At 56.0% G+C, this 27,238-nt stretch overlaps 2 protein-coding genes across 7 annotated transcripts in view; one reads left to right on the top strand and one right to left on the bottom strand.

Moving 5' to 3' along the window:
- Positions 1-27,238, top strand: part of GRPEL1 (GrpE like 1, mitochondrial) — a 972,139-nt gene that overhangs the window by 271,931 nt on the left and 672,970 nt on the right. The window contains exon 1 of one of the 4 annotated variants that reach the window (XM_050792217.1): positions 5,916-5,919. The exons of the other annotated variants lie outside the window; for them this stretch is intronic. The gene's annotated coding sequence lies outside the window, so the exon portion shown is untranslated. Of the gene's footprint in view, positions 1-5,915; positions 5,920-27,238 lie in introns of those variants that run through there. 4 annotated transcript variants of the gene reach the window in all.
- SORCS2 (sortilin related VPS10 domain containing receptor 2) overlaps positions 5,977-27,238 on the bottom strand; it is a 554,540-nt gene continuing 533,278 nt past the window's right edge. For 2 of the 3 annotated variants that reach the window (XM_050792079.1, XM_050792080.1), the window contains 9 exons: positions 23,207-23,393; positions 21,923-22,056; positions 20,313-20,436; positions 18,786-18,898; positions 17,534-17,659; positions 13,829-13,928; positions 12,898-13,000; positions 10,117-10,223; positions 5,977-7,021 (listed from right to left, as the gene is read on the bottom strand). In XM_050792079.1, the coding sequence (XP_050648036.1) occupies positions 6,957-7,021; positions 10,117-10,223; positions 12,898-13,000; positions 13,829-13,928; positions 17,534-17,659; positions 18,786-18,898; positions 20,313-20,436; positions 21,923-22,056; positions 23,207-23,393 (1,059 nt within the window). In that variant the 3' untranslated portion in view covers positions 5,977-6,956. The remainder of the gene's footprint in view (positions 7,022-10,116; positions 10,224-12,897; positions 13,001-13,828; positions 13,929-17,533; positions 17,660-18,785; positions 18,899-20,312; positions 20,437-21,922; positions 22,057-23,206; positions 23,394-27,238) is intronic. The other variant, XM_050792078.1, reaches the window with a different exon arrangement.

Below are 27,238 nucleotides of genomic sequence, written 5' to 3'. Positions count from 1 at the left end.
CTGCCTTGGCCAGCCCCTCTGCTTGTTTGCGGGCTCTGTGCCACTGGCGCCTCCAGGACCTGCTCTGGGATAGGCCCGCCCCCTCCTGCACCACCTGTCTCTCCATGTCTACTGGGTCAGTCTCCTCCAACGCACCACTCTCTTCCCAAAACCATCCGCAGCCACACACTCCCAGCCGCTGCCCCAATTCTCTGCTCCTGAGTTATGAGAAACTTCTAGATAGTGTTATCATGTATGCTGGCTGTCTTCTCCCCCACCTTCCGCGATTCCCTCCACCCGCCCTGAGCCGTCTCTGTCCTCGTGCGCCCTGAAGGCCTCGTCTGGCCGGATCATCCACTCAGCTTCTCTGCAGCCTGTGAGCACCCCTCACTCGGCAGTGTGGCTTCACCACCCCCTGGATGCCACATTCTCCCCTGGGCGCCCTCTCTGCAGGGTAGCTGCTCCTTCTCAGCTCAGACCTCTCCCCACCGAGGGCCACACTCACGCAGCCAATGGCTCCGGAGAACATAGGCATCCGACAGGCAGGTGCCCCCAGCTTAACGACTCCAAAAGAGAAGTTTTAATTTCTCACCCAGGCCTGCTCCCTCCTGTTCTTGCCCGTGTCAGTTCACGGGGCCTCTGACCGCCTGGTTTCTCAGGCCCTGGACCAGGCAGTGTGGCCCCAGGGGAGAATTGGCCTTGGGTCCTGGGCACACATTATTAAATGCCTGGGCTGGTGCCACTGAGAGTCTGGAACTGGCAAGTCTGAACTCACTCAACTGCAAAAAGCCCCCAGCCTGTGCAGGCTGCAGCAGACGTCCCGGTGGATGGGAACATGCCAGGCCCAGCAGAGGCTGGGGACAGCCGTGAAGTGCCATTGCCACCAAGCCCCGTTGGAAATGGCAGTGCTTGGCAATCATTCCAGCAGCCCCCATGCCACGTTTTCCTGCCTAAGGACTCTGGGTGTGGCTAGGACGGGTGGGGAAATCAGGGACCCCCCTCCCCAAACCCACGTGTGCAGAGGTAGCTGCGTCTCCCCGGCTTTCGTTAGAGCTGAGCTGGGGCTGGCGTGGGTTTCCATCCGGCTGCTCCTGCTGAGTGGGTCTGCGCTGCCCACGTACAGACACTGGTTCCTCCCCAGTGCCACCCCACCCCACTAAAAGAGGACTCTGTCAGTGCCTCCCAGCCTGGGACCCCCGGAGCTCACCTGTAGCAGAGCAAGCTGGGTTATCACTCAGTGCAGCGAGGAGAACCTGGGCGTCTCAGCGGGGTTAGAAGGGCCTGATGATTGTCAGGTGTGGGCAGTGGGAGGCGATTTGGCAGGGGACTCAAGGAAGCCGGGCTTGGCTCTGGATTGGGGGCTGTGAGGAGGCGGGGTCATGCTGGGATCTGGTGTCTCAATCAATCTTCTCTAGCTAGAGGGAGGGGTGATTCAGGGGAGGCAGAAGCCCGGCCAGTGGCACAGCAGCCCTCGCCCATCTCAGCAGGGAGAGGTGTCTACACATTTCTGAGGGGCTGGACGATGTTCCTGTGTGGTCTGATTGCACGGTGGTCTCACTTTTGTCTTGACTCATCTTCATCCTGGAGCGGCCTTGTCTTACACGTTGGTGCTCGGTGACACTGTGTATGTGGGACGGGGAAAAGCCCAGGCACCGCTGGGAGTGCCCAGTGGCTCTGGATGCCAGCGGCCACTTCCTCTTGGCCACCAATCCTGATTTTGCACAAATCTCCGTGGAAATGGGTGCCGGTCTTGACAGCAGCCTCAGAAGCAGCGTCCTCACAGTGCCTTCTGGGGGCACATCCCTGCGTGCTGGGGCTGGAACTGCTGGGGAGTCCTCTGGAGAGGTCACGGGTGTGCCACAGAAAGGGGCCTCTGGGACCACGTGACTGAGAAATGAGGTGGCTGCCTTTCTCTGGGCCTGCTGGACACACAGAATGCTCCTTCCCCAGCCCCTTCTCCGAGAGCCGCCCCAAGGCCCTGGTGGCCAACTCCCCTGCTGCAAGGAGGCCTCAGGAGCAGCCACTGTGATTGACTGTCGGAATCTTCCATCATCGGGCATTTCTGTTCCCCCATTGAACCAAAGGAATGAGCACGTCGGATCTTTGAGGTGATACAACATGTTGTGATACATGTTACATGATACAACATGTCCATGACATCGCAAGTTTCTCTCTGTTCCTTTGAGATGTATTGTTTCCCAAATGACTCTGGACACTAAATTCAAGGCTACCTCAAATTTGGGGTTTAGCTGGAGCTTTCAAGCAATGCCCCATATTTTAGTTAAAAGTTGTTGCCCCCTTCCCAGCCACCTGGGATGTCTTGGTCTCCTCATCTGTGACCTGGCTGCTTGTACCTGCCCTGTCTACATGAAGCTCAGATTGGAGAAGAGGCCAAACAGCATCGTGTGGCATGTTACAAATGCAGAGCCAATGGGCATGCTTTGCTGCTGTCATCTGAACAGGTGACGCCTCCGTTAGCTCCATCACTTGAACAGGTGACGCCTTCGTTAGCTCTGTCATCTGAACAGGTGATGCTTCCCTTAGCTCCATCATCTGAAAAGGTGACGCCTCCATTAGCTCTGTCATCCGAACAGTCATCTGAAAAGGTGACACCTCCGTGAGCTCTGTCATCCGAACAGGTGACGCCTCCATTAGCTCCATCATCCAAACAGGTGACATCTTCATTAGCTCCATCACTTGAACAGGTGACACCTTCGTTAGCTCTGTCATCTGAACAGGTGATGCCTCCCTTAGCTCCATCATCTGAAAGGGTGACACCTGTTAGCTCTGTCATCCGAACAGGTGACGCCTCCATTAGCTCCATCATCCAAACAGGTGACATCTTCGTTAGCTCCATCATGGTCTTTCCCATTGTCTAGATGTGACCTCCTGCCACCAGCTGGGGAGATCATTCCAGCAAAGGTTCCAGATGGATGCTGTGGGAGCATGAAGCCTTCACCACACCCACTAGCTTTTCCCAGGGAGAAGACACTCACAGAGTCTGGTGCACTGAAGTGGGAATGGAAACTGTCAAACAGGGTGGCTGAGGGATTCTCACTTCCTCCCTGAGTCCTGGCAGTCAGCACAAGGGAATAAAATGGTCACATGTAAAGGGCTCCGAAATACACTGCTGTGTTCACACTCTTTCTCTTTGTCCCTGGTCACACACAAGCACACACACACACCCCTTGCTGGCCTCTGCACTGCACCAACCCTGGGCATCCAGCTCCTTTCCATCTTCTCACAAGCTCTTCCACTCATCTTGTGCCTGGCTCAATCGTGGCTTTGGACTGGGGATTTTTAGCTGGGCCAGGTCCTCCCTGGTTGAGCTGTGCAGTCCTCGTCCACCTCACCCAGCCTGAGTCTCCTTCAAGGCCCAGGGGCCTGGTCGCATCCATTCGCTGCCTCAGGCCCTGAGCCGAGCCCAGGGCCTGGCACAAGTTCAAAGAGGCATCAGATCTGGCAGGAAGTTGATGCTGAAAACCACAGTTTTTACTCCACAAGAACATGTCATGGCCCAGAGAAGGAGGTGGATGTGTGTGTGTGTGTGTGTGTGTGTGTGTTTGAGGGGTGCCGCTCTACCGCACCTTAGTGGGTCTATTTCATCCCCGCAAACTGGACATGGTTCAGCAGTCACACCCGGAGGCTATTCCCTGCTCCCCACCCTGCGCTGACTTGTGTGCAAGGCAAAAACAGAATCGCCATCACTCCACGCTGTGAAAAGAATGCCTTGTTTTATTGCCGCTCTTAAAATACTTTCACGTGCAAGTTGACCATATTTGGGACAACGGTTCCTGGGAAAAGGGCTTCTCAGCAGAGGCTCACTGGGATGCCAGGGCATCTGCTGTCAGCCCCTTGCCAGCTCTCTCCCCCTGAGCAGCCACTAGGCAATTGCAACCTCATTCTTCCCAGAAATGGCTTGGGGACCACTTAGCGAATGTGAACACATCTGGAAAGTATGTGTTCCATCTCTCTCTCTCTCTCTCTCTCCATCTTCTCTCTCTCTCTCCATCTTCTCTCTCTCTCTCTCTCTAATCATGTAAGACAAGAGTGAGAAGAAAGAATGTTCTTTTCCAGCTATTACAGTTGAAGTTTCAGAGAAGGTGTGGACACTCAGTCGCTAGCTATGGTGAACGCACAGTTTTTAAGGCTGAAGCATCAATTGGGATAGACAAGTCCATGCCTCCTTCTGTCAACTCAAAGACTAAAGCAAACGGTATTTCAGAAATAAAGGAGTCCCAACAGATGTGGGACTGTGCTGCACCACCTCCAGGCCCTCAGCCTCTGGGGGCCTCTGCTTCTCTTCTGGAAAATTGGCCGACACTTCTGGTTCCCCTTCTGCTGGCTGCTGGCCTTGAGTGACAGAACGAGCCCACATATATGAAAGTGCTTGAGAGCCGACCGGGGAGATCATTACTTTGAAGGCCACTGCCATGTGCAGCCTCCCCCAACATCCCAACGTGTAGGGCCTGGTCCTTGTCCCTTGCACAAGGTCCTCAGCCACCTCACCTCTGGGACTGTGATCCTAGGGGCCTGTGTGTGCGCCCACGTGCATTTCGGGAAGTGAGGAAAGTATCTTCACAATAAGGCAAAAGCTGATCAAATTCATTTAATCTTTGTTAAAAGCATCACAAATGATTCATCGATTTTTAAAAAGGGAAAATAAGAAGGAATGCATTGTCTCTTTGTTATGTGCATGGCAGCTGATGGCCTTGCTCCCAGGTAATCGTGTCTACCTGAATGTCAAATATGCAGACCCTTGAATTTACAACCAGGGACAGCCACGGGCCCACGCCTCGATCTCCATGGGTACACAGACGGGAGCATATCAGACTGTATCAGATGCCACCTCCTTCCCAGGTGCTTGGGTCCACATGCCCAAAATGTTCTTAATAGAAATATTAACATAAAATACAAGAAAACCACAAATAACTAAGGGGAAAAACCCTACCCAAACAGCTGAGAGAATTAAACGAGTGGTCAAGGAAGGCCAGAGACCTAGAGTGGCTACCGCAGGCACTGTGAGCTAAGGGGGAGGGCGGTTCCCAGGGTTCCATGTTGCCTGTGGGCCCCAGGCCTGCTCTGTGCTCGCCATGGCTGTCCCTGTGTGCCTGACGCTCGCAGGCAGCCTGCTGGCCAGGGACAGGTGTGAGTGGGGTGGCCAGCAGGATGAAAGTCCCTGCAAAGGCGTCCTTGCAGACTGCAAGCAGGGGAGTGGGGGCTGTGGCAAGGTCCCAGAGAGTCATGGCCCATGTCCCGGATCCCATCTCCAGGAGGACCTTGAGGACAACTTGCAGGGCCGCCTCTGGCGGGGGTGGGGGTGGTGGAGGGGGCACAAGACCCCCAGGTGGGCAGGCAGGATGGGGAGAGAGCTTTGGGTCTGGGGGGCAGGTAGCATGGTTGGGGACACCTCCATGCCTGTGTAGCCCAGGGTGCTCCCCTTGTCCTGTGGCCTTGGACGTCCCCCAACCCAGGGACATGAGGCTCCAATCTCCACAGGTGGTTTACTCAACAAGGAGCAGGCGCCTCCTCCCCACCGGGCACTGTTTGGGGCATGAAGATTCACCCCTGGGCTTTCTCCTCTAATGGACCATGTTTCTTTTCTAGAGAAAATGGGGTAATGCCCCCGAGCTCAGACATGGTGCATGGGAGAACGTCTGCACCTTCATTCAGATTCACCCCCAGCCAGCACGTACCAGCCTGGGCTCTGGCGTTCTCCCCTTCTGAAGGGGAGGCCACGGTCATCTGAGAGCCCTGCCAGAGAGGAGGGGGAGGATGGGGAGGAGGAAGGGGCTACTGACTTCCCATTTCAAGGCAAAAGGTGACCCCCCACCCCCCATATTCCTATGTGTAGACTTACACTAACATCCCTGATTCTAGGAAACTGGGGGGGGGTATGGAGACCGCACGGCACTGGGGAGCAGAGGGCTGGGTTCGGGGCCACCTCTGCTGTGACCCTGCTGTGACCTTCAGTCACTCTCCTCCCTGGGCCTCAGTTTCCCCTTCTTGAAAATGAGGGGCACCCTGATGGCCCTTCCAACCCTGCCATCCTCAGCCTCTCCCAGCTGGGTTTCCACCGGGGTCCCTTCGCCTACAAGGAACTGCAGCAAACTCGTGCATCCAGAGCCGTCTCCACCACCCACCTTTCTGGGGGCTTCTGGCTCCTTCCAGAGCCCAGGACGGTGGGAGAAGCCTGCAGGATGGTGCTGCTTGCTGGCAGGAGTGAGGGACCATGGGCACTGGGCCCTGAGCCCACCCCACCCATCTGCCCTGGGGAGAACCAGGGAGAGAGCTGCTGCCCCTCTGGGCAGAGGAGGCGCCCTGGGCACTCAGGGAAAGGGGCTCCTGAGTACGGGCCTCTGACAGAGCAACCCCCGTGGCTACCACCGGCTATAAAGACGGAGAGTGAGACACCCCCACCACCACCAACAGCTACCTAGAGAGGCATTTACACAGCTGCAGTTTCCAGCCGGAGGGCAGTGTGGTGTTAGGAGGGCCTGGCTCCCAGACTCCCACAGAGGGACTGGGCAGCCGCACAGGTGGGAGTGAAGAAGCAAAGTCAGGGAGGCTCCGGCCTCTGCGGGGAAGGAACCCGCAACACAGTGTCTGAACGGGTCCACAGCTCTTGCAGCCCAAGGTACTGGGTGGGGTCCAGAATGACCGGCCTCAGCCCAGAGAAGTCAGGCCTCGGCCTGAGTGACAGCACATGGGGCAGCCGTGTGTGGGGTCTGGGGGCAGAACCTGCCCGAGTCAGGCCTGGTGTCCCATAGGGGCAGGGCCATGTCCGGGGGGTCCCGTGGGCCCCCGTGGGCCTGGGCGGGCTTTGACTTATCAGAGGGGGTGGTGCCTGTCGCCTGGTGTGGGGACGACTCGGGGAGGGGGCTTTCCGCAGGTCTCTGAGGGGCGCCGGTCCAGCCGCCGGCTTCACTGGTGGTTCTGTGCCCTCCGTGGGTGAAACGACGGATGCTGGGGCGGCATCAGCTCACCAGGTAGCTGTGCATCTCTCGGGAGTTGATGCTCAGGACCACGCCCGAGTGGTTGCCTAGGAAACAGAAGAGACGCAGGTCCAGTGAGCACAAGCCCTCGGCCGGGGCTGGAGACGGGGCCACGGGGGCCACGGTGGTGGCCTCAGCCAGCGCCTCGAGCCAACGTGTAGTGGGGCCTCCCTGGGTTCCTTTAGCCCGTGCAGGTGCAGGCGGGTCTCCGTGGTTCCTAGGTGGGTGCCTGAGGAATGGACTCTCTTGGTGCCATCACAAGCAGTGGGCCCCAGAGGGCCTGAGAGGTGAGGCCCAGGCCGGCCCCAGCCCGCCACAGCCACTGACCTGCGTGGGGGTCGCCCCCGGCATTGGCAGCAAGGGGGTTCGAGAAGGGCTGAGGCTCCGCCCCCTCCTGGCAGTGGGTGCTGCAGGGCGTAGAGTGGCAAGGCCCGGGGAGGCGAGAGTGGGAGAGAGGGGGACATAGGGATGTCAGCGTCAAGGGGTGGTCTGGGCATCCTGGGTGGGGGCTGGTTAGGAGACAAGGGGACGGGTCGAGGACCGAGGACCCAGAGCTGTCCCACCTCAAGGGCACTGGGAGACACGGCTGGGAGCACCCGCGGCACAGCCCGGCCACGCCTGAGTCCTCGTCTGAGTCCTCACCCATCCTTCACCTGGCTGGGCCTTGGCTTCGTCATCTCTAACGTGAGGGTCAATTGCACCCCTCAAAGGACTGTCGTGGGTTAGACGGGGAAGTGTGGCTGCTGCACTGGCAAGGGCGGCGTGGACCAAGGGCTTGGCTGCACGAATCTTACTACCCCACTAGCATTACTCTTTAGGGACTTGGAAGCAAACAGCCGTCGGGGGCTGGGGAGCCGAGCCCTGTCTTCCTGAGACCCTGTGCCCTCTGTCCACTCGAGAAGGCCTGGGTTCTCTCAGGACCTCACAGCTGCCTCCATCACGGGGGTGAGCGTGGGGGTGACGCCGCCTGCAGGAGGGGGAGCTCCAAGACCACCTCCTGCCATGGCAGAAGCAAGACCAGTGGAGGGGTCTTTAGAGTCATAGGCCGCTCACCCATGGCCTGGGGCCTTTGGGGGCACACAGCTGTACAGCCACGGAGTCAGGCTTGAGCCCGGCTCCACCTCCTGTCACTAAGTGACCTGGGGAGGTTGAGTAACAGCTCTGAGCTTCAGCTTTCTCATCTGTGCAGTGGACGCAATGTCGACGTCTGCCTCAGGGAAGTCAGATGGTGTCTGGGAGGCGCTGAGCTGGGGCCTGACACAGAGCGAGCGCTCAGTGAAGTACATGGTTCCTGTGATGTTTCCAAGGCTACGGATGCGTCGCACCAAGAGGAACCCACCTGGGCTGGCGATGCTGGAGACAAGAGACCCCCACCGAGGTTGGAGCAGACAGTCCTGGGGAGGGGCTGGAGACAGTGCAGGGGAGGCAGAGAGGGACTGTGGCCAGTCCATTCGGCTGCCCTGACCCCTCTCAAGAGAGTGTGAAGGTCACAGGCTTTGGAGTCTGACTGGCCGGGATCTGGCTCCAGGGTCAGCCAGCGGTTGGCCGAGGCCGGGGTGAGCGACTTCTCCTTTTTGAGCCTCACTTTCAATAATTTGCACAGTAGGGACAGTGGTTTCCGCTGCTCATGTTCTGAGGACGTCCTGGATGCAGGGTGTGAGTGACGCTCCACGCTGGATCATCAGAACAGCAGTGGCAGCAGCTGGGGGTGCTGAGACCTCTGTGGCTTCCTGTGTGTCATCCTCTGCTCCGGAAGCTGCTGCAGAACCCCCCAGCAACGGTGAGAGGTGTGTGCCGACATCATCACAAAATCAGGCCCAGACGGGGATTGTTAAAAGAGAATAGGAACCATAGGGGAGAAGCCGGGTCCCTGGGGTCTGCCAAGACGTGAGTTCCAGCTCTGTTCCCCACTAGCTGTGACCTTGGGCAAGGACAGTCCCTGTCCCTGCACTTCCATATCCTCAGCCCTAGGGAAGAGCCTGCCTCCTTGGCTGCTCAGCTGAGACAAGCATGGAAAGTGCCCACATTGCCTGGCTGCACTTGCCCGACACGGCACACAGGGCTGGTGCCATGGCTCTGGCATAGGCTCCCAGCCCTCTGGCAGGTCTCAGAGCCTCCTGGGCCTCAGTTTACCCCCTCATCCAGAGGAGGAGCTGTAGTGCCTGTTGTGCTGGATGGCATCACGCTCTGACTGCAGCTGAGGGGTGGAGTCCGTGCCCCCTCCCCTCAAACATGGGCAGGGCAAGACACAAGTGACAGGGTATACTTCAAGGCCAGGCCCTGAAGCGGGTGTGGCTCCTGCCTGGCCACCTCACTCCACATGCTCTTGGAAGTCAGCCGCCACGCTGGGAGGAAGCCCAAGACACACGGCGAGACCATGTGCAGGTGTCCCGCTCGATGGCCCAGGTGAGGGGTTAGCTGACTGCCTGCATGAATTGCCGGCCATCTGAGTGAGGCAGCCTTTGAGATGATCGCTGCACCAGCTATTGACTGCAGCCTCATGAGAGACCCTGACAGCGAGCAGCCCGGCTGAGCCCACTCAGCTCCCAGACACCAGAAGAGCAAACGGCCATAAACGATGCTGCCGCTGAGGTGGGTGGTTTGTTGTGCAGCCGTAGATGACTTGACTGGTCTTCTCGCCCTGGGCATGATCACATCCGTGGAAATGCTTCGTAAACTGTAAAGCGCGGTGCCGCAGGTCCACGTGTGGGATGTTCCCTAAATCACCACTGCAGTGAAGGGGAGGACTGCGAGTGCTGAGGGAGCGGCTGCGGGGGAAAAGGCCTCGCACACCCTGAGGCCAGAGTCAGGCTTCCTTTCAAAGCCAGCCCTGCTTCCCGTCCTTTCCCTGCCTCGACTGGGCTGTCGGGGGCTGTTTGGTCATTGCCAGGGATGGGGCCCTCAGCGTCCACAGGTCTTGGATTTCATCTCTGGGGGCAGCCCTGAGAGGTCGCGTCATCCCCTCATCAGATGGAGGGACACAGTGGGCCCGACTGACCCAGCAAGGTCTGCTGGACCGGGGTCCTGTGCGTTTTGCTGGCCGCAGTGGCCCAGCGGGCTGGCCTGCGGGAGGGTGGGGTGGGTTTGGGGCGGATGTTACCTAGAGTCTGCGAGTCGAGATCATCATCTATAAACTCCTCACCCGGGGCAGTGCCCTGGACGTCCTCACTGTGGCTCACGGGGCTGGTCATCTCCTGCTCCTTCTCGTTGTGCATTTGGGCGTACACGGTCCTGCCCGGCCGTTTCCTGCTGGACAGAGGCGAGGGCGGCTCAGATTGGGGCGGCTTCCCAGGCCGCCTGTCCCTGGAGCCTTCTGCTGGCCGCCTGGCCACATCGAGTGTGGTGCACAGTGCCCACAGCACTCCAGAGGTGCCTATCCCAGCCCCAAGTCTTGCCTCCCGCCCCATCTCTGCTCAAAGCCACTTCCTCCAGGAAGCCCTCCCTCCTGTGTGCTCCCTGGGCCCTGGGATTCCCTCTGCCCTGACACATTGGGTGATCACTGTGTATCTGTCGTCTCCCCTGAGAAGCGAAGCACGGGCGTGTTGCAGGGAAAGGGCCTTATATCCTCTTTCCCCCCAACCCCCACGCCTGGCCACCCTGCCACTGGGCTGGGCACACATTCCCACAGGAGGCACGAGCCAGCCCAGCTCTGAGAGGCACTTGCTGAGCCCCGTCCAGGCGTCCTGGGGAAGTGCTGTCCTCGATTTCCCAGGGAGGAAAGGGAGAGGGTGGGCACAGCCCCGCTGCCTCCACTGGGACCAGGCTCAAGACCCACCATGGGCCAGGCTCCTTCATGCACAACATCCCACTTAGTCCAATCGAAACCCAGGGCCAGGCTCCCATTTCACAGATGAGGGGACTGAGACCCAGCGGGAGACGGGGACTTTCTCCGATGCAGTTGATGAACACCGCCAGCCCTCTGGAAACACTTTGACGGCAGGATGGGGCGGGGCGGGACCTGTGACTAGCTCTGAGGGTGACAGAAGGTGGCCAGTATCACCTACAGGCTGCAACACTTCCCCACTGGATTAAAATGCTCAAAGCAGCCCTGCTCCCTCAGTCTAGAGCCTCGAGAGACGAGGGCCCAGCCCCTGCTGGGCCCCAGGGACAGGTGGCTGATGGCTTTGACCGGGTTGTCAGTGCTGCCCAGCCCAGCCCGTGAGTAAGCCAGGAGCTCCGGGGGGTGCAGGCTGTACCAGAGCCTAAAGCCTCCGGCCGCTGGGGCTAAATGGGGCGTTGCTCTGTTGTGAGATGGAGCCTCAAAATATATTGGCCACTTCCGCCTATGCCCAATACATTCAAGCTCCCAGAGCTTGAAGCCACAGCCCTGGGGCTGGTCAGCACCAACTTTCAGCTGCTTTTGTGTCCAGGGCAGTGAGGGGCCTGGCTTCAGGACCTGAAAGCCTGGCCTCAAAGGCCGCCCCTGCCACCTCCTTGCTGTGACAAACCCCACTTGCAGCGGCCATGGGATACAGGTTAGGGAGAGAGTACACAGGAAGGAGGTGGGATCCTGGCCTGGGCACCTGGCAGAGTGTCATTTGCTCAGCACCAGTTTTAGGGGAAGAGGATGCTGAGTGATTTGAATTTGCAGTGCCTATGGAACCCCTGGATACACCTGTTGGGAAGCCAGTGCCTCTCTGAGTTTGGAATTTGGGAAAGACCACAGGACAGACCTTGTTCTACTTCTTTGCCCCATAAACTCCTATTCGTCCTTCAGGATCCCCACCAGAAGTCACTTCCTCAGGGAAGTCCTCCCAGATTCTCCAGTTCAGCTCTGAGTGCTGCAGGCCAACCCTTTGGGTGGAACTGAGTAATAAGGTGGGTAAGGAGCTCCTGGATGCGCTCCCAGACAGTCAGTGCTGTGTCCCAGTGCCTGGGCCAGCCTGTGGGGGGTACACATGAAACTACTACTCGAAAGATCCGCAGCGCATAAAACAGTGAGACCCAGGGCAGGAGGAGGGGTTGGGGGAGTCCAGGGCCCATGAAAGGCTGGGGTTTGGTGTCGGGGAAGGGCTCAAGCCTCCAAATAAGTCAAAAGGAAGGGGTGAGCTGTAGCCTTTGATGGTCCTCAAGGGTGACCCCGATGGGGAGACTGAGGCCCCCGGAGCTGAACCAGCAGGCAGGGGAGAAACAATAGGGCCAAATCTAGGAGCCGTGTTTGCAGGGAAGGAGTCTGGTGATGCCGCTGTGTCACTTTGCTCATTCCAGGTTTAGCGTCCAGGGAACTTCAGGTTGTCCAGCCCCTGTAGGGTGGCCATGACATGTCCCAACGTGGGGGGATCACACCCATTTCACAGCCAGGGAACAGGCTCAGAAGGAAAGAGAGGTACCAAAGCCCCTCCCAATAAACACACACTGTTCTTGCCACCTCACCCCAGCCTCGGCACAAGCAGCTCCCTCATGGGGACAGCCAGAGCCCTACCCCACAGGAGTGCCTGGCAGGAAGCTCAGCAGCTCTCAAGCGCTCTCGAGAGGGGGGAAGGGATGGTTGGGCGGCCGAGGAAGCCTGGGATGCGGGCGGGCCTGGGTCAGGTCCCAGCTCTGAGTCTGGCCGTCTGTGTGACCTTGGGCACACCGCTCAACCTCTCTGAGCCCAGTTTCCTCATCTGTGAGATGGGCAGTGTCCTCCCCGTGAGGTGGGTGGAGCTGAACGGGACAATGGCTGGGATGTCCCAGGCAGAGTGGAGGAGTGGGTGCGCGATGCTCTCTGGGTTACGAGTGGTGGCCGTCTCTTCCAGAGACCTCACAGGTGGTACAGAGCCAGGCAAGCACCTCCCACTGCAGCCCATCACAGGCACAAACTGTCACCACTCCCTTCTGAAGCCCTGCTGGGGCCTTTTCTAGATCTGCCTGAGTGAGTTGGGCCTGGCAGCCTAAGCCCCATGGTCAGAGCCCAGCAGATGAGGGCAGCCAAGGGCCTTGCCTTTTGAACTTGTAGAGGATGAACGCTCCTGCTGCGAAGAGACCGATGACAAACAGCACCACTACCGCCCAGTAGCCACCGCCACCGCCCAGCTGCTCAGCACCTGCAAGCAAAGCAGTTGTCAGTGGAGGGCCACGGGCACCACCCATCCTCGTCCCATCCCCAGCCCATCCCGTCTGTTCCCCGCCCTTCCCCAGCCTGTCCCCCGCCCATCCCCAGCTTGTCCCCTGCCTGTCCCTGGCCCCTTTCCTGCCTGTCTTCAGCCCATTCCCATTCCCTCCCCAGCCCTTCCCCAGCCCATTCCCGGCTCAACCCCTTCCTGTCCCCTGCCTGTCCCTGCCCGTCCCCTGCCTGTCCCTGCCCCAGCCTCTTTGGTGTGGAGGCTGCTCCATGCCTGTGGCCAGCACTCCTGATGTGGCTGAGAGGGGCCAGAGGCCATAAAAGACCAGGAGTGCGTCCTGTGTGGCCTTGGAGAAGTCCCTGCCTCTCGACCTGGCTCCCACTGGGGACGGAGGCTGTGGGCAGAGCTCCCCGGCCATGTTGATGCTGGTGTGGGGTGAACCTGCCAAGTTTCAAGGGCACGGTGTCTTTACAAAGCAGAGAAAAGCTCATCAGCTTCTGCAAAGGCTGTTGCCCCAAAGGGGAAAGGATGACTGACGGCCGAGGAGACAGCTCTGTGGGTCAGGAAAGGGGCAGAGATTATCTGAGACCCGAGGCGTGGGTGTCAGGTAAGAGCAGTGCTCCATGGGACATCCGCGGAGGAGAGTGGGGCCCTGGGTCTGACCTGGGTGGGTTCTCAGTTCCATCAGAGGCGAACACCCACCAGGAGGGGGCTACGGGCCATCTGCCCGAGGGCCTTGCAGGGACATGCCTTCTCCAGGGCCTGGATGCCTCCTCCACCTGTTCCGCAGGAGAGCTCCCAGTGGCTCACCTGTGCCTGTGTCCCTCAGGGCCACCAGGACCCGGACCCCGCCTCGCAGGAGGAAGCTGATCTTCTGTGCATTCAGCACCTGCTGGATGGCGGCGAGCCTCTGCAAGCACAGAGGGGACAGTGAGGGGGGCCTCCATGAGGGGGTCCTCTGCCAAAAGGGGAGGGGTATGGGATCCTCCTCCAGGAGGGGAGTGAGGGGTCTCCACGTGTTGGGGGGGTCTTCTACCGGGAGAAGAGTGAGGGGGTCCTCCATGGGGGGTGGGGGAGGGGTTTGCCATAGGTGTAAGGGGAAGAAGGGCCCTCCTCTGGTGGAGAGAGTGAGGGGGTGTCCTCCACCAGTGGGGAGGGGAGCAAGGTCTGCTGGGATCCACCAGAGGGGTGGGGAGAGGGAGGGGGATCTGGTGGGATCTTCCAGAGGTAGGGGAGAGTTGGGGGGTGGCTCTGGGATCCACCAGAGGGAGACGGGAGAGCTGGGTGGACAGGTGTGAGTCCTGCTTGAACCCTCTGGAGCCATGGGGCTGGGCGAGCCACCTGGCCTCACTGAGCCTCGGTGTCCTCCTTTGTACGATGGGAATAATCACCCACAAGGGAACTTTCATCAAGAACCATGGATGGGACACAAAGGTGACCCAGACATGGTTCTGCCCTTCACGAGCTCTTGTTTTAGTTGGAAATGTAAAAGAGATACAGGCCACGGAGTGTGCCAAGTTGGGGCAATGCAGGGGTGCTCCAGGAGGCTCCATCCCCCAGTGGTGGTCAGGGGAAGGCTTCCTGGAGGTGGAAGACCAAGAAGAGAATGAGACAGGGCAGGACAGGAGAATCAGACACGCTGTCTGAGGGAGGGATACCCCAGGAGGTGGTGCTGGGTTGTAGGGTGAGGGATGCAGGGTCAGGGGCACCTATAGTTGGAGAGGGCAGTGGCCAAAAGACAGTCAGCCTTGTGGGCCACGGGCATCCTCCTCCGGGGTCTGTGTGACATGACAAATGTGTGAGGTGCCCGGCGCAGAGGAGCGCTCCCTCCTTGCCCCTCTTACTTCCTCCTGGCCCCCTCACTACTTCCTGGGTCTGAGTCATCACCCAGGGCTGGGTGGGCTCAGAGACCCGGCCGCCTTTCACAGCACTGGTCAGCTCTGCTATTTTGACAATAGCCATTCTAACAGGTGTGAGGCCATGTCTCACTGTGGCTTTAATGAGCATTTCCCTGATGATTCGAGATGGTGAGCATGTTTTTCACATACCTGTTGGCCATTTGTGTGTCTCCCTTTGAGAAATGTCTACTTGGCTCCTTTGCCCGTTTTTTAATCGGGTCACTTGTTTTCTGGCTATGGAGTTGGGTTTCTTACGTATTCTGGATGTAAACCCCTTGTCAGAGGTATGCTTCATGAATCTTTTCTCCGATTCTGTGGGTCATCTCTTCACTCCGCTGATAGTTTCTCTGGCTGTGCAAGGGTCTCTTGGTTTGGCATCATCCCATTTGTCTGTTTTTGCCTTTGTTGCATGTACTTTTGGGATCATCTGCAAAACAGCATTGCTCAAACTGATGCATAGTTTTTCACTATGTTTTCTTTTGGTGTTTTTCCAGATTCAGGTCTACATTTGTCTTTAATCCACTCTGAGCTGGATTTTGTAGAGGGTGTAAGAATCTAATTGCATTCTTCTGCATGTGGATATTCAGTTTCCCAGCAATATTTATGGAAGATATTCTCTTTTCTCCATTGTGTCTTCTTGACAGCTTTATTGAAAATCAATTGACCGTACATGTATGGATTTATTTCTGGGCTCTCTATTCTGTTCCATGGGTCTACGTGTCTGTTTTTATGCCAGTACCATGCTGTTTGGATTACTATAATTTTGTAGTGCATTTTGAAGCCAGGGACTGTGATGCTTCCAGCTTTTTTCTTTTTGCTCAAAATGGCTTTGGCTATTTCAGGCCTTTTGTGGTTTCATACAAATTTTAGGATTTTTTTTTCTATTTCTGTGAAAAATCTCATTGAAATTTTGATAGATCTTGCATTAAATCTGTACATCACTTTATGTAGTATGGACATCTTAATGATATAAATTCTTCTAATCCACGAACACAGGATATCTTTCCATCGATTTGTGTCTTCAAATTCTTTCACTGGTGTTTTATGGTTTTTAGTGCACATGTTTTTCACCTCCTTGGTTTAATTTGTTCCTAAGTTTTTCACAAGTTTTTCACATCCTTGGTTCAATTTGTTCCTAAGTAGTTTATTTTACTTTTAATTTTTGATGCTATTGTTAGTGGGACTGTTTTCTTGATTTCTTTTCCAGGTAGCTTGCTGTTAGTGTGTAGAAGCGCTTCTGCTGTTTGATCGCCTCTGGTCCTTTCTGACAGTGGCCCTCACCAAGCCTCACTTCCCGTGTCTGTAAAATGGGATGTGGTACCACGTGGCATGCTGGAGTGTGCACTGTCCTTCCCCTGCGCTGGCCATGCCTTCCAGATCACCTGAGTGAGCGTCGGTCTCCATGACCAGTGCAGGCTATGTGAGCTTCTGGTTCATTTTTAGAAACTGATAGTAACATTTACTCTTTTAAAGTGTACAATTTAATGCATTTTAGTATATTCCCTAAGTTGTGCAAGCATTACCACTATCTAATTCCTGCACATTTTCATCCTCTCCCAAAGAATCCCCTAGCCTTAGCAGCAACTCCCCATGCACTCTCCCCCAGCCCCTGGCAACCATTCATCTATTTCTGTCTCTACGGATTTGCCTGTTCTGGGCATTTAATGTGAATGGAATCACACACTACGTGGTCTTTTGCAACTGGCCTCTTTCACTTAGCATCATGTTTTCAAGGTTCGTTCATGTTGTCAGAGGTATCAAGGGCTTCATTCCTTTTGGTGGTCAAAGAATATTCCATTGTAAGGTTGGACCACAATTTGTTTCTTCAGCAGCTGATGGGCACTTTTTGGCTGCAATGAGTAATGCTGCTGTGAATCCATGTACTGTGGATGTATGTTTTTGCTTCTCTTGGGTATATACCCATAAGTGGACTTGCTGGGTCATGTGGTAACTTAGGTATAACTTATTGAGGAATTTCCAGCCTGTTTTGTCCAGCAACTGAACCTTTTCCACCAGCAACGTGAGAGGTTCCAAGTTCTCTGCTTCCTTGTCAATACTTGAAATTGTCTGCTTTTTAATTTTAGCCATCCTAGTGGGTGTGAAGGGATTCTGGTTCATCTTTGAGTCCCCTTCCCACACCTGTCACATGGGAGGTCTTTTATCCCCTCCATGAGGGCAATTTGGAAGCTGTCCTTTGCAATAAAGACATTTGCTAACTGCATGGGGGCTGACTTCTGCTCGGCCCTGAAACTCACATCCTCGGGTGTCTCCCTGACAGTGCTTACCCTCATTTCCCAGTGCCCGTGGCAGTCAGGTTGGGGCCATGTGACCATCTCCAGCCAATGACACGGGAAAGGAAGTGAGCAAGTACCCCTGGGAGGTGGTGCAGCCTGTGCCCTCCCCCCAACTACACTGCTGCAGTGACCTTAGAGGCTGTGCGACTTCCAGAGGGTGTGTAGCCACAGGTGGACGAGGTTTAGCCACCCTGAGTCAGACTGATGCAGCGAGAAAGACACCTTTATGCCATGAGCCACTGAGATGTCCCTGCTTGTTGTAAATGGCCCGAGCCCTGGGCTGCACAGGGAGGACCTGGGAGTCCAATGACCACAGGACATACCTTATCACTCGAGAGGCTCCTCTTCCTCGTGGGCCTGGGAGGGGGCAGGAGCACGTAAAGGTCGGCCAAAGTGGGCAGCCCCGGCTTCAGCACGGTCACCAGCAGCTCCTGAGGGACGCTGGTCTCCTGCGGGGAGAGTTTAGCCACTTCGGTCCACTTGTCTTCCTCATCCCCTGCCTCACCCTGGGGCCCCCAGGAACACCCTCTCTCCCTTCGTGGCCTGAGTCCTGGACACCTGTCCCGCAGGCCATTCCTGACCCCTGCATGACATGGGGATCGTTCCAGGGTCCCAGGGTGCCCTGAGCTACCTCCTGCACCCAGCTGCCCAGGGCCCTCAGCCCTGCTCTTCAGGCCCTGTGCCCTCACACTGGCCTCCCCTTGGCCAGGCCTGGCCCTCAGTCTATTCTTCAGACCATGACTAGAGTGAGCCAGCACCTTCCTCCCTGGCTGATGTCCTCCATGACAAGGCTCTTGACCACACCATTCCAGGTCTGTGACCCGGCCCTACTGACTCCGGCCACCTCCCCCTTCCCACTCCCCAACACCCCAGGCCCAGCCAGGGCCGCACACCCACAGAGAACGCTCTCAACCCATAGGCGCTGCTCATGTAGGTGCCTCTGCCTCCTGGAAGTCCCGTTCCACACACTTCCAACTGGCAAACCCCTATTCATCCTTCAGTGCCCAGGACCCTTTTACCGGCATTCTTCACAGGGGGGAGCCGAATTAGAGAGGCCTCAGCCTGTGACAGCCTCAGATAGCTCTAGAGGACTGGTCCTCTCTCACAGGGGGACCAAGGGCCGTGGGTGTGCTACAGCCCACCCTGATGTCTGCCTCCCGGGAGCTCCCTGAGGGCAGTGGGCACACTGGGTCATTCTCTCTGTTTCGTGTCTGGCCCAGAAGAGAAGTTCAGTGAATGAAGGAAAATTGCTTTAAAGAGACTCTGGAGCACTGGAGGACGGCAGCGGGGTCTCCCGCAAACGGCAGGTGATCCCTGGACTGTGTGTGTGGAGGGTGTCTGTGGTCCCTCCCCTGTGAGGTGGCGCTCCAGCTGCAGGTCCCCCTGAACGAGGGCAGTGCCGCCCGCCCCCCACCCACAGCTTTCAACACCCCCAGCTAGCTCAAAGGCCAGAGCATCATGTGCAGGGGCAGTGCCACCCGCCTCTCCTTGCCCTGGGTGCCCCAGCGCCCTTGGGCTTCTCTGGATGCCAGAAGTGCTGCAGGGCTGGGGAGGCTCCAAGCTCTGGGTGGACACCTTGGAGAGCAGCCGGGTGACCACCAGGCCCACGTCTTCCCTCCACTCAGGCGTGTTCGGGTTGTAGGCATCCAGCTCCTTGGAAAACTGCAGAGGCACGACCTGAAATTGATCTGGAAAGAGGCAGAGAAGGGAGACTGGTCAGTCCTGAACAGCCTGGCTCAGACGGCTCCAGGGTGGGGATCAGGGGCAGCCACATGCCCTGGATGGTCCCAGGAGGCCCTTGATTCAGATCCCAGGGCCCAGCAGCCCCATCGTCTTCTCAAGCAGGCCGAGAGCAGCCCTGATTTTGTATTTGGAAGCCAACTCCTTCCCTGGATGCCAGCAGTGGTGGTCTGTCCCAGACAGGACCCATGTCACTGGCTGCCATCTTATAACAGCAGTGACAAAGATGCCAGTGACGATGACAAAGACGCGCTGACCCAGGAGGGAGGCCTGGTGTGCGCCGAGCCTGCTCTGTGAGATTTGCCTCCTTGACTCACAAGGATGAACACACCCTATGCGGTCAGCCTCTCATCCATCAGGGATCCATGGACTTCAACAGGCTGGTCCCCCCACCAGATTAAGAGTCCCTTGAGAGCAGGGGCCCTGTCTTCTTCTCCTTCTCCCACATTTCCCATGGTCCATGGCTCAAAGCCCATTTTTAAAGTCATCAGGGGCCTCAGAGCTAAATTTTAACCTCTCTACTTCTCAGGCCTCAGTTTTCTCACAAGTAAAGTAGGAGGAGGCTGTGCAGGGCTGAAGCACTCAAGGGACAAGTGCTTTGAGAACTGCAAACTCAACATCTTACAATGAGGGTGGTGATGGCCTTTGCAAAGCTCCCAGCCCAGCAGTGAATGACGAATAGCCAAGGGCAGCCTCCTCCAGGGTATGAGGGGCCTGTGTAGGCAGCCCAACCCTCTGCACACTTGTCCAACTAAATATTTAACGGATGGCTGCTGTCCACAGTAGAGGGTGTTCTTAAAGCAAAATGAGGGTTTATTGCTGTGATGATGGTGGCAATGAGATCTGCCTCTTTGACAAGGGGGGGTCTCCTTCAGTCTTAGGACCAATTGGTATTGTAAATATCTCCCACAGATAAATAAGGATGCAGATTCAGAAAAGGAGGCTCAGTGCTTCTACAGACAGGAGTCATCTTTGTGCTGCAATCATGAGACAATGCTCAGGCTCGGCCGGAGGTGCCAAGAGGACAGAGGCCCTGGAGGCAGGCAGAGCCCGTTCCCAAAACTGGCTGTCTTGCTGCTGGGTGACCTTGTCCCTAGTGTGTTGTGTCCCATGAGTGTCTTGGGACACAGGATTTATCAGTATTTATTTTACAGACGGGGAAACTGAGGCCAGAGAGACTGGGAGACTTTGCCCAGGCCACACAGCCAGGGCAGGGCTGTGTTTATCCACCCCCTCCCTCCCCACCCCAGGGCCACCCAGGGTGACCAGCAAATTCATGGCTTATGAGACCCATGTGGCCTGGCCTCCTGGACTGCAGCAGAGATGCAGAGGCCGTGCTGCCAGACCCCGGGAAGGACTCACCCAGCACACGGAGGACCCTGGAGTCCTGCAACACCGAGTTCCCACAGGCGGCCTGCACCGTCACACGCACATCGCCCGTGTCCGAAAACCGCGTTGTCACAGAATTATCCAGGGAAAGGAGGGGCTGCAGGGACACAGCAGGGCTCAGGGGTGTGGCTGAGTGAGGCAGTGGCCATGGGGGACGCTGACCTATGGTCGCTGCCTCACTGAGAGCATTGCTGTCCCCTTGTTCCCATCAGCAAATGGGCCTGTTATGGACGTCCTGTGGTGGCAGCACCCAGGGAGGTACGGGACGGGCAGCTGGTTCTTTTTTTTTTTTTTTTTGAGACGGAGTCTTGTTCTGTTGCCCAGGCTGGAGGGCAGTGGCACAATCTTGGCTTACTGCAACCTCTGCCTCCTGGGTTCAAGTATTCTCCCATCTCAGCCTCCCATGTAGCTGGGCCTATAGACATATGCACCACCATGCCCGATTAATTTTTGTATTTTTAGTAGAGAGAGGGTTTCACCATGTTAGCCAGGTTGGTCTCGAAACCCCGACCTCGTGGGCACCTGGTTGTAAGCCAACACAGCACAAACGTGAGATCCCAGCACCCCCCTTCCTTCTCGACAGCTCTCCAGGCCCACCCCCCACAGGCATTTAGGAGGCCTGATGTGGCTGCCGGGCTGGGCCTTCACTCACTGACCATGTGATCTTCCCATCCCCACATATGGCCACAGCTGTGTGGATGAGCCATGGCTCCGTCATCCACGGCACCAAGCCAGTGCCCAGCTCAGGACCCAGCCGTGGGGATGGTGCACACTCAGTGGGGGTGGGGGGGCGCCATGTTGATGCAGAGACAGGAGAGGCCACCCCCATAGGTGTGGATGTGGAGGCAGAGGTTCTGCCAGGTGAAGTGACATGTATGGAGCATTCAGCTGGAAGTGGCAGAGCCGAGACTTGAACCCAGACCCTGAGCTCCTTCTCAGACCCTCCCTATTCTAGAGAAACATAATCCAGAGCCCACAGCCCCTCCCCTTGCTGGGCCTCTGTGTCAGGGCGGTCAGTTGCTGGTAGGGGGCTTCCTGCCTGGTGGTGCTGGGCTGTTTGCTTATGGAAGATGCCCCTCACTGGGTCTTGCCCCCAGTCCAGGCATTCTGCTAATTTGGACTCTTTCCTGCTCAAGGACTATCTGTGGCTCCCCACTGCAGACACAGTATAACCCAGGCCTCTGAGTGAGGCTTCTGAGCCCCCTTGACCTCTTCTTCTGTAAAGCTTTCCCTGAGCCTCTCACTGCAAATGCTCTCCTTTCCAGGAGCTCTCATGCAGCCCACCTACCCGTCCCCATGACTTCTACCACCCCCAACTCAAGTCAGCCACCGTGTTCCCAGCTCTTTCCCAGGAAAAGGCAGGGTCTAGTCTGACTCATCTGGCACCACTGAGCAGATGGGCCCTGAACAGGCACCCACGGGCGCTGTGTCCCTCTCAATTGCCCCAGGAGGGGCCCAAGGGTGAGGAGTGCGCCCTACACTGGTTCCTTCTGCTGAAAACCCAGGGCCATGCTCTGCTTTACTGTGAACCTTTGTGGGGAGCCGGTGGGAAGAAGGGCTGAGCGGGGGCAAAGCCAGCGCACCTGCAGGCTATGGCCGATCCACCAGTAGAAGACAGTGAGGTTGGGGTTCAAGGGAAGCAGCACAGCTGTGAGGTTCACCTCCTGGTTGATGCCAATGACAGGAACCACCTCCAGGTAGAGGGCCTGCAGGGGGGCTGTGGGGACCCAAAAAGGCCAGAGTTATTTCATTTCAGAGGCTGCTTAGTGATCACTGTCACCAGCAACTTCATTGCTACCACCACCATCACCACCACCACTATCACCACCACCACCACCACCACCAGCATCACTACCACCACCATCACCATAACTACCACCACTGTCACCATTATCACCACCACCTCCACCACCATAATCACTGCCATCACCATCACCAGCACCATCACCACTACTACCATCACTACCACAATCACTACCACCATCATCACCATAACTACCACCACTGTCACCATTATCACCACCACCTCCACCACCATAATCACTGCCAGCACCATCACCATAATCACTGCCATCACCACCACCAGTACCATCACCACCACCATCGCCATCACCACCATCACCACCATCCATCCTGCCATTACTATCACCACCACCACCATCTATCCCAACCACTACTATTACTGTCATCACCACCACCCTATCACCACCACCACCATCACCATCACCAACACCACTATCATTATCACCACCACCTCCACCATCATCATCATCACTGCCATCACCACCACCAGCACCATCCTCACAATAATCACCACCATCATCATCACCATCACCACCCTATCACCACCATCACCACCATCACCACCACTACTGCCACCATTATCACCACCATCATCATCACTGCCATCACCACCATCACCACCACCATCACTACCATCATCACTATCCTCACCACAATTATCACCACCATCACCAACACCACCACCAATGTCACCATCATCACTACCACCTCCACTATAATCATCATGACTACCATCACCACCACAACCAGCACTGCTATCACCATCATCACCATCACCACCACTGTCACCACCATCACCACCTGTATCACCACTACCACCATCACCACCACCACTGCCACCGCTATCATCAACATCACCGCCAGCTCCCAGCACTGCCCTACTATTGTATGGGTCATTGGGGTGGGGGTTTGAGCCCAGCCTCCCTGCCTCCCTGCCCTTGGGTTCACCACCCTGAGCACCAGGGACCTAGAGCAGTCCCGAGGGAGTCCCTGTGTTTCCCCCAAAGCCAGGTTCTCTGTCTCAAAGGGAGTGAACCTCGGCCTCAAAGGGGTGATAAACTTACAGTTGACCTGGACGAAGAGCACTGCCTCATCGTGGCCCGCCGTGTTCTCTGCCCTGACGGACACGCGGTAGATGCCGGGGCTCTCATAGCGGTGCCGGATGGGCTCCCCGGTCAGTGTAAGGTTCACGTACATGGCCTTGAAGCCGTCCCCAAGGTCCACCTGGTACTTGGTGGTCAGGACGTCGCCCTGCAGGGGAACACCATGGAGCCACTCAGGAGTGGGCCTAGAAGCTGAGGGGCCAGAGTGGCTCAATCACTCACTCACTCATTCATTCATTCCCGCCCTCCTTTCCTTGAAATGAGTGGGCTCTGGGGACCCACAGGGGAGCGGGCCTGGTTCTGCCCTAGAGATTCTGCCTGGAGTGTAGGGCTGGCCAAGGCAGTTGGTTTAACCAGGGGCTGTGGCCCAGGGGCGTTTCAGAACAATCACCCAGTGGCAGAGAGGGAGAGGGAGAGGCCCAAGGGTGTCATCAGAGAGCAGCAAGGGGGCAGTCAGGGCCCCGGGGAGACCCTCTGAGGCCCGTGCCAGCGATGGAGCCAGGAGGGTGAGGGGCCTCCCACAGCGTGGAGGGTTCCGGCAGGGGAGAGGCACACATCTGGAAGTGCCTAAGCCGCCTGCCTGGAAACCAAGGAGGATTTTCCCTTCTGGGAGACTGCGGTTCCTAATTTTCTCTTTCTCAGACCATGCAGTACCAGGAGTGACGCTGAGATGGGGCAGGGTGGGTGCAGAGAAGAGCTCCCACCAACTGCCATCTCTGTGTGGCACCAGGTCACCCACAGAGGCCTCTCCACCATCTCCTTCCACCTTCCAATGACCGCGTTTTCCTTGCCGAGTGGGAGATTGAGTGAAGGAAACAGGAACTTCTTCGACTTTACGGCTCATGATCACATTCTCCCTCCCTCCCTTCCTCCTCTCCTCCCCTTCCCTCTTCCTCCCGCATCAGTACCAGGGACACGAGGAAACCATTTCCTAGTGGTGATGACGGAAACAGCATGATTACTACCACTTAGCTATCTCCTCAGTTTATACCAGCCAAATGTTGAAAGTTGATAGAAAACTTTTACGTAAATTCTGTTCACTTAACTTTCTCCAGACATGGTAAATTGGGTTGCTCAGTGTCTCCCCAAAATTCACGTCTACCAGGAACCTCAGAATGTGACCTCATTCGGAAATAGGGTCTTCACAGGTGTCATTAGCTAAGATGAGGTCATACTGGATTAGGGTGGGCCCTAAATCCAACGACAGGCATCTGTGTAAGAGAAAGGAGAGGGAGATTTGGGCACAGACGGAGCCTGCGTGGAGGTGGAGGCAAAGGTGGGAGTGACTCTGCCAGGGGCCAAGGAGTGCTGGGAGCCCCGGAAGATAGAGGAGGTGCAAATGGATTGTCCTTTGGAGCTTTGCATTGGTTCAGGCCACCCGGCATGAGGTCATTTGTTATGGGGTCCCCAGGAAAGAGGCTGCAGAGTGCTCCGTTCTCCCCATTTGACAGGTTAGAAGACTGAGGCTCTCCAAAGTCCAGGAGCCAGGTGGCTGCTCGCTGTTTGTGGTTCTCTCTGTTTAAAGGCAGCCTCTCGGGGTGGGGCGGGGAATGAGGGGAAGCGCTCCAGTCTGAGCTGCTTCCACGGAGGGACGGCTTTACTGTGCTAATCCTGGGAAGGAGAAGGCATGTGTGACCCAGAGTCAGGACCCATGATCCGCTCACCCTGGGTGAAGCGCCAGCTCTCGGGGCCTTGCGTTTCTGCCTTTTAAGTGCTGCACTGATGCACATTTAACTACTTAAACATTTTCCTTGGTTAAAATAACTTGTCCTTTTTCCTCCTAACCACACATTCTAAAGGTAGAAAATAATATACCGTAATAAAATACTATAATACAAGGTAGTATATTCTTAAGGTAGAAAATAATATAAAATACAAATAGCAAATAAAAGAAAAAGAAAAAAACGAAATCTCACTATAATACCTGCCATTCACATCTTGGTATATTTCATTTAGATCTATCATTATTACTGGTGCTTAAAAAAATTAAGCATTTTCTTCTGAGATAATGGTAGGTTCCTATGTAGTTGTACAGAATGATACAGATCCACCCTGTATGCCCCATGCCCGGCTCTCCCCAAGGCTAACATCTTTCCAAATGATAGTACCACAACTAGGAGGTTGACATTGATACAGGAAGGAGACAGGACAATTCAGCCGCCACTAGGACCCCACTGGGTGCCCTTCGCAGACACACCCACTTCGCTGCATTAGCCCAACTCCATGGTAACCACTAATCTTTCTCCATTTCTATAATTTTGATAATTTCTATTCTCTTTCTCCATTTCTGTATTTGAAGAGTGTTATGTGAACGAGTTGCACAGCAGGGGATCACGTACGTGGGAGTGGCTTTTTTCACTCGGCATAATCCACTTGAGGCTCATCCAGGTTGTTGCACTTTCTTTTTTTTTTTTTTTTTTTTGAGATGGAGTCTCGCTCTGTCGCCCAGGCTGGAGTGCAGTGGTATGTTCTCGGCTCACTGCAAGCTCCACCTCCTGGGTTCACGCCATTCTCCTGCCTCAGCCTCCCGAGTAGCTGGGACTACAGGCACCTGCCACCACGCCCGGCTAATTTTTTTGTATTTTTAGTAGAGACGGGGTTTCACCATGTTAGCCAGGAGGGTCTCGATCTCCTGACCTTGTGATCCGCCCACCTCGGCCACCCAGAGTGTTGGGATTATAGGCACCAGCCACCACGCCTGGCCTTTTTTTTTTTTTTTTAAAGATAGTGTCTCACTCTGTTGCCCAGGCTAGATACAGTGGTGGAATCTTGGCTCACTGCAACTTCCAATTCCCAGGTTCAAGTGATTCTCGAGCCTCAGCCTCCCAAGTAGCTGGGATTACAGGCATGCACCACCACACCTGGATAAGTTTTGTATTTTTAGTAGAGACAGGGTTTCGCTATGTTGGCCAGGCTGGTCTCGAACTCCTGACCTCAGCTGATCCACCCACCTCGGCCTCCCAAACTGCTGCGATCACAGGCGTGAGCCACCGTGCTTGACCCTGCTGCAGGTATTAATAATGGATTCCTTCTCATTGCAGTGTGGTATCTCAGCATGGGTGCACCCCAGCCTGTGCAAACATTCGCCCATTGCAGGGCCTCTGGGTGGTTTGAGTTTCTGGCCTTTATGAATAACACTGCTATGAACAGACACATACAGGTTTTTGGGTGAAGAGAAGTCTTCATTTCTCTGGTATGACCGCCACGAGTGCAAGTGCTCAGTCCTCTGCTCCTTGCATGTTGAGTTCGTTAAGAAACCGCTGAAGTGTTTTCCAGAACACCTGTGGCATTCTCCAGTCTCCCCAGCCATGCATGAGTGATCCAGTGCCCTTCCCTGCATCCTCGCCAGTACTTCGTGTCGGCGCTGTTTTTAATGTCAGTCATTCTGATAGGTGTGCAGTGATGTCTGGCTGTGGGCTTCCCTGGTGGCCGATGGTGTTGACCCTCTTTTCGTGTGCTTACCTGTCATGTGTCCATTCTCCTGGTGAAACGTCTTTTCAGTTCTTCTGTTCATTTTCTAACTGGATGCTTTGTTTCCTTGCTGTTGAGTGTTCTTCCTCTAGTCTAGGTACTGGTCCTTGTTGGATATGTGGTTTGCAAATATTTTCTCTCACTCTGTAGCTTGCCTTTCATCTTAACATGGCCGTTCCCCAGAGCAAAAGTGGCTAATCCTGAGGAAGCCCAATTTATCAACTTTCCTTTTGACTGGCTTTGAGTGTGAAGTCTGAGGACTCTTCTTCCAGCCCTAGATATTCTCTCCTGTGGTTTTTCTAAAAGGTTTATGATTTTTACATGCCACATTTAAATCTAGGCAATTTTGAGTTCATTTTTCTGTCGAACGTGAGGTTGAGGTTGAGGTTCATTATTATTGGATGAACAAGCCCTCCCCTCAGTGAGCTGTTTTCACATTGACATCAGACATCCCTCGGACATATTTACATGGGTTTATTCCTGGGGCCTCTATCAGACCTTCTTTTTAATTCTTAAGGTATT

This window comes from Macaca thibetana, chromosome 5 (genome assembly GCF_024542745.1).
Source record: "Macaca thibetana thibetana isolate TM-01 chromosome 5, ASM2454274v1, whole genome shotgun sequence".
In the NCBI taxonomy this organism is placed as follows: domain Eukaryota; kingdom Metazoa; phylum Chordata; class Mammalia; order Primates; family Cercopithecidae; genus Macaca; species Macaca thibetana.
The sequence above is the reverse complement of the archived record's forward strand: the minus strand, read 5'-3'. Positions and strand labels throughout refer to the sequence as shown.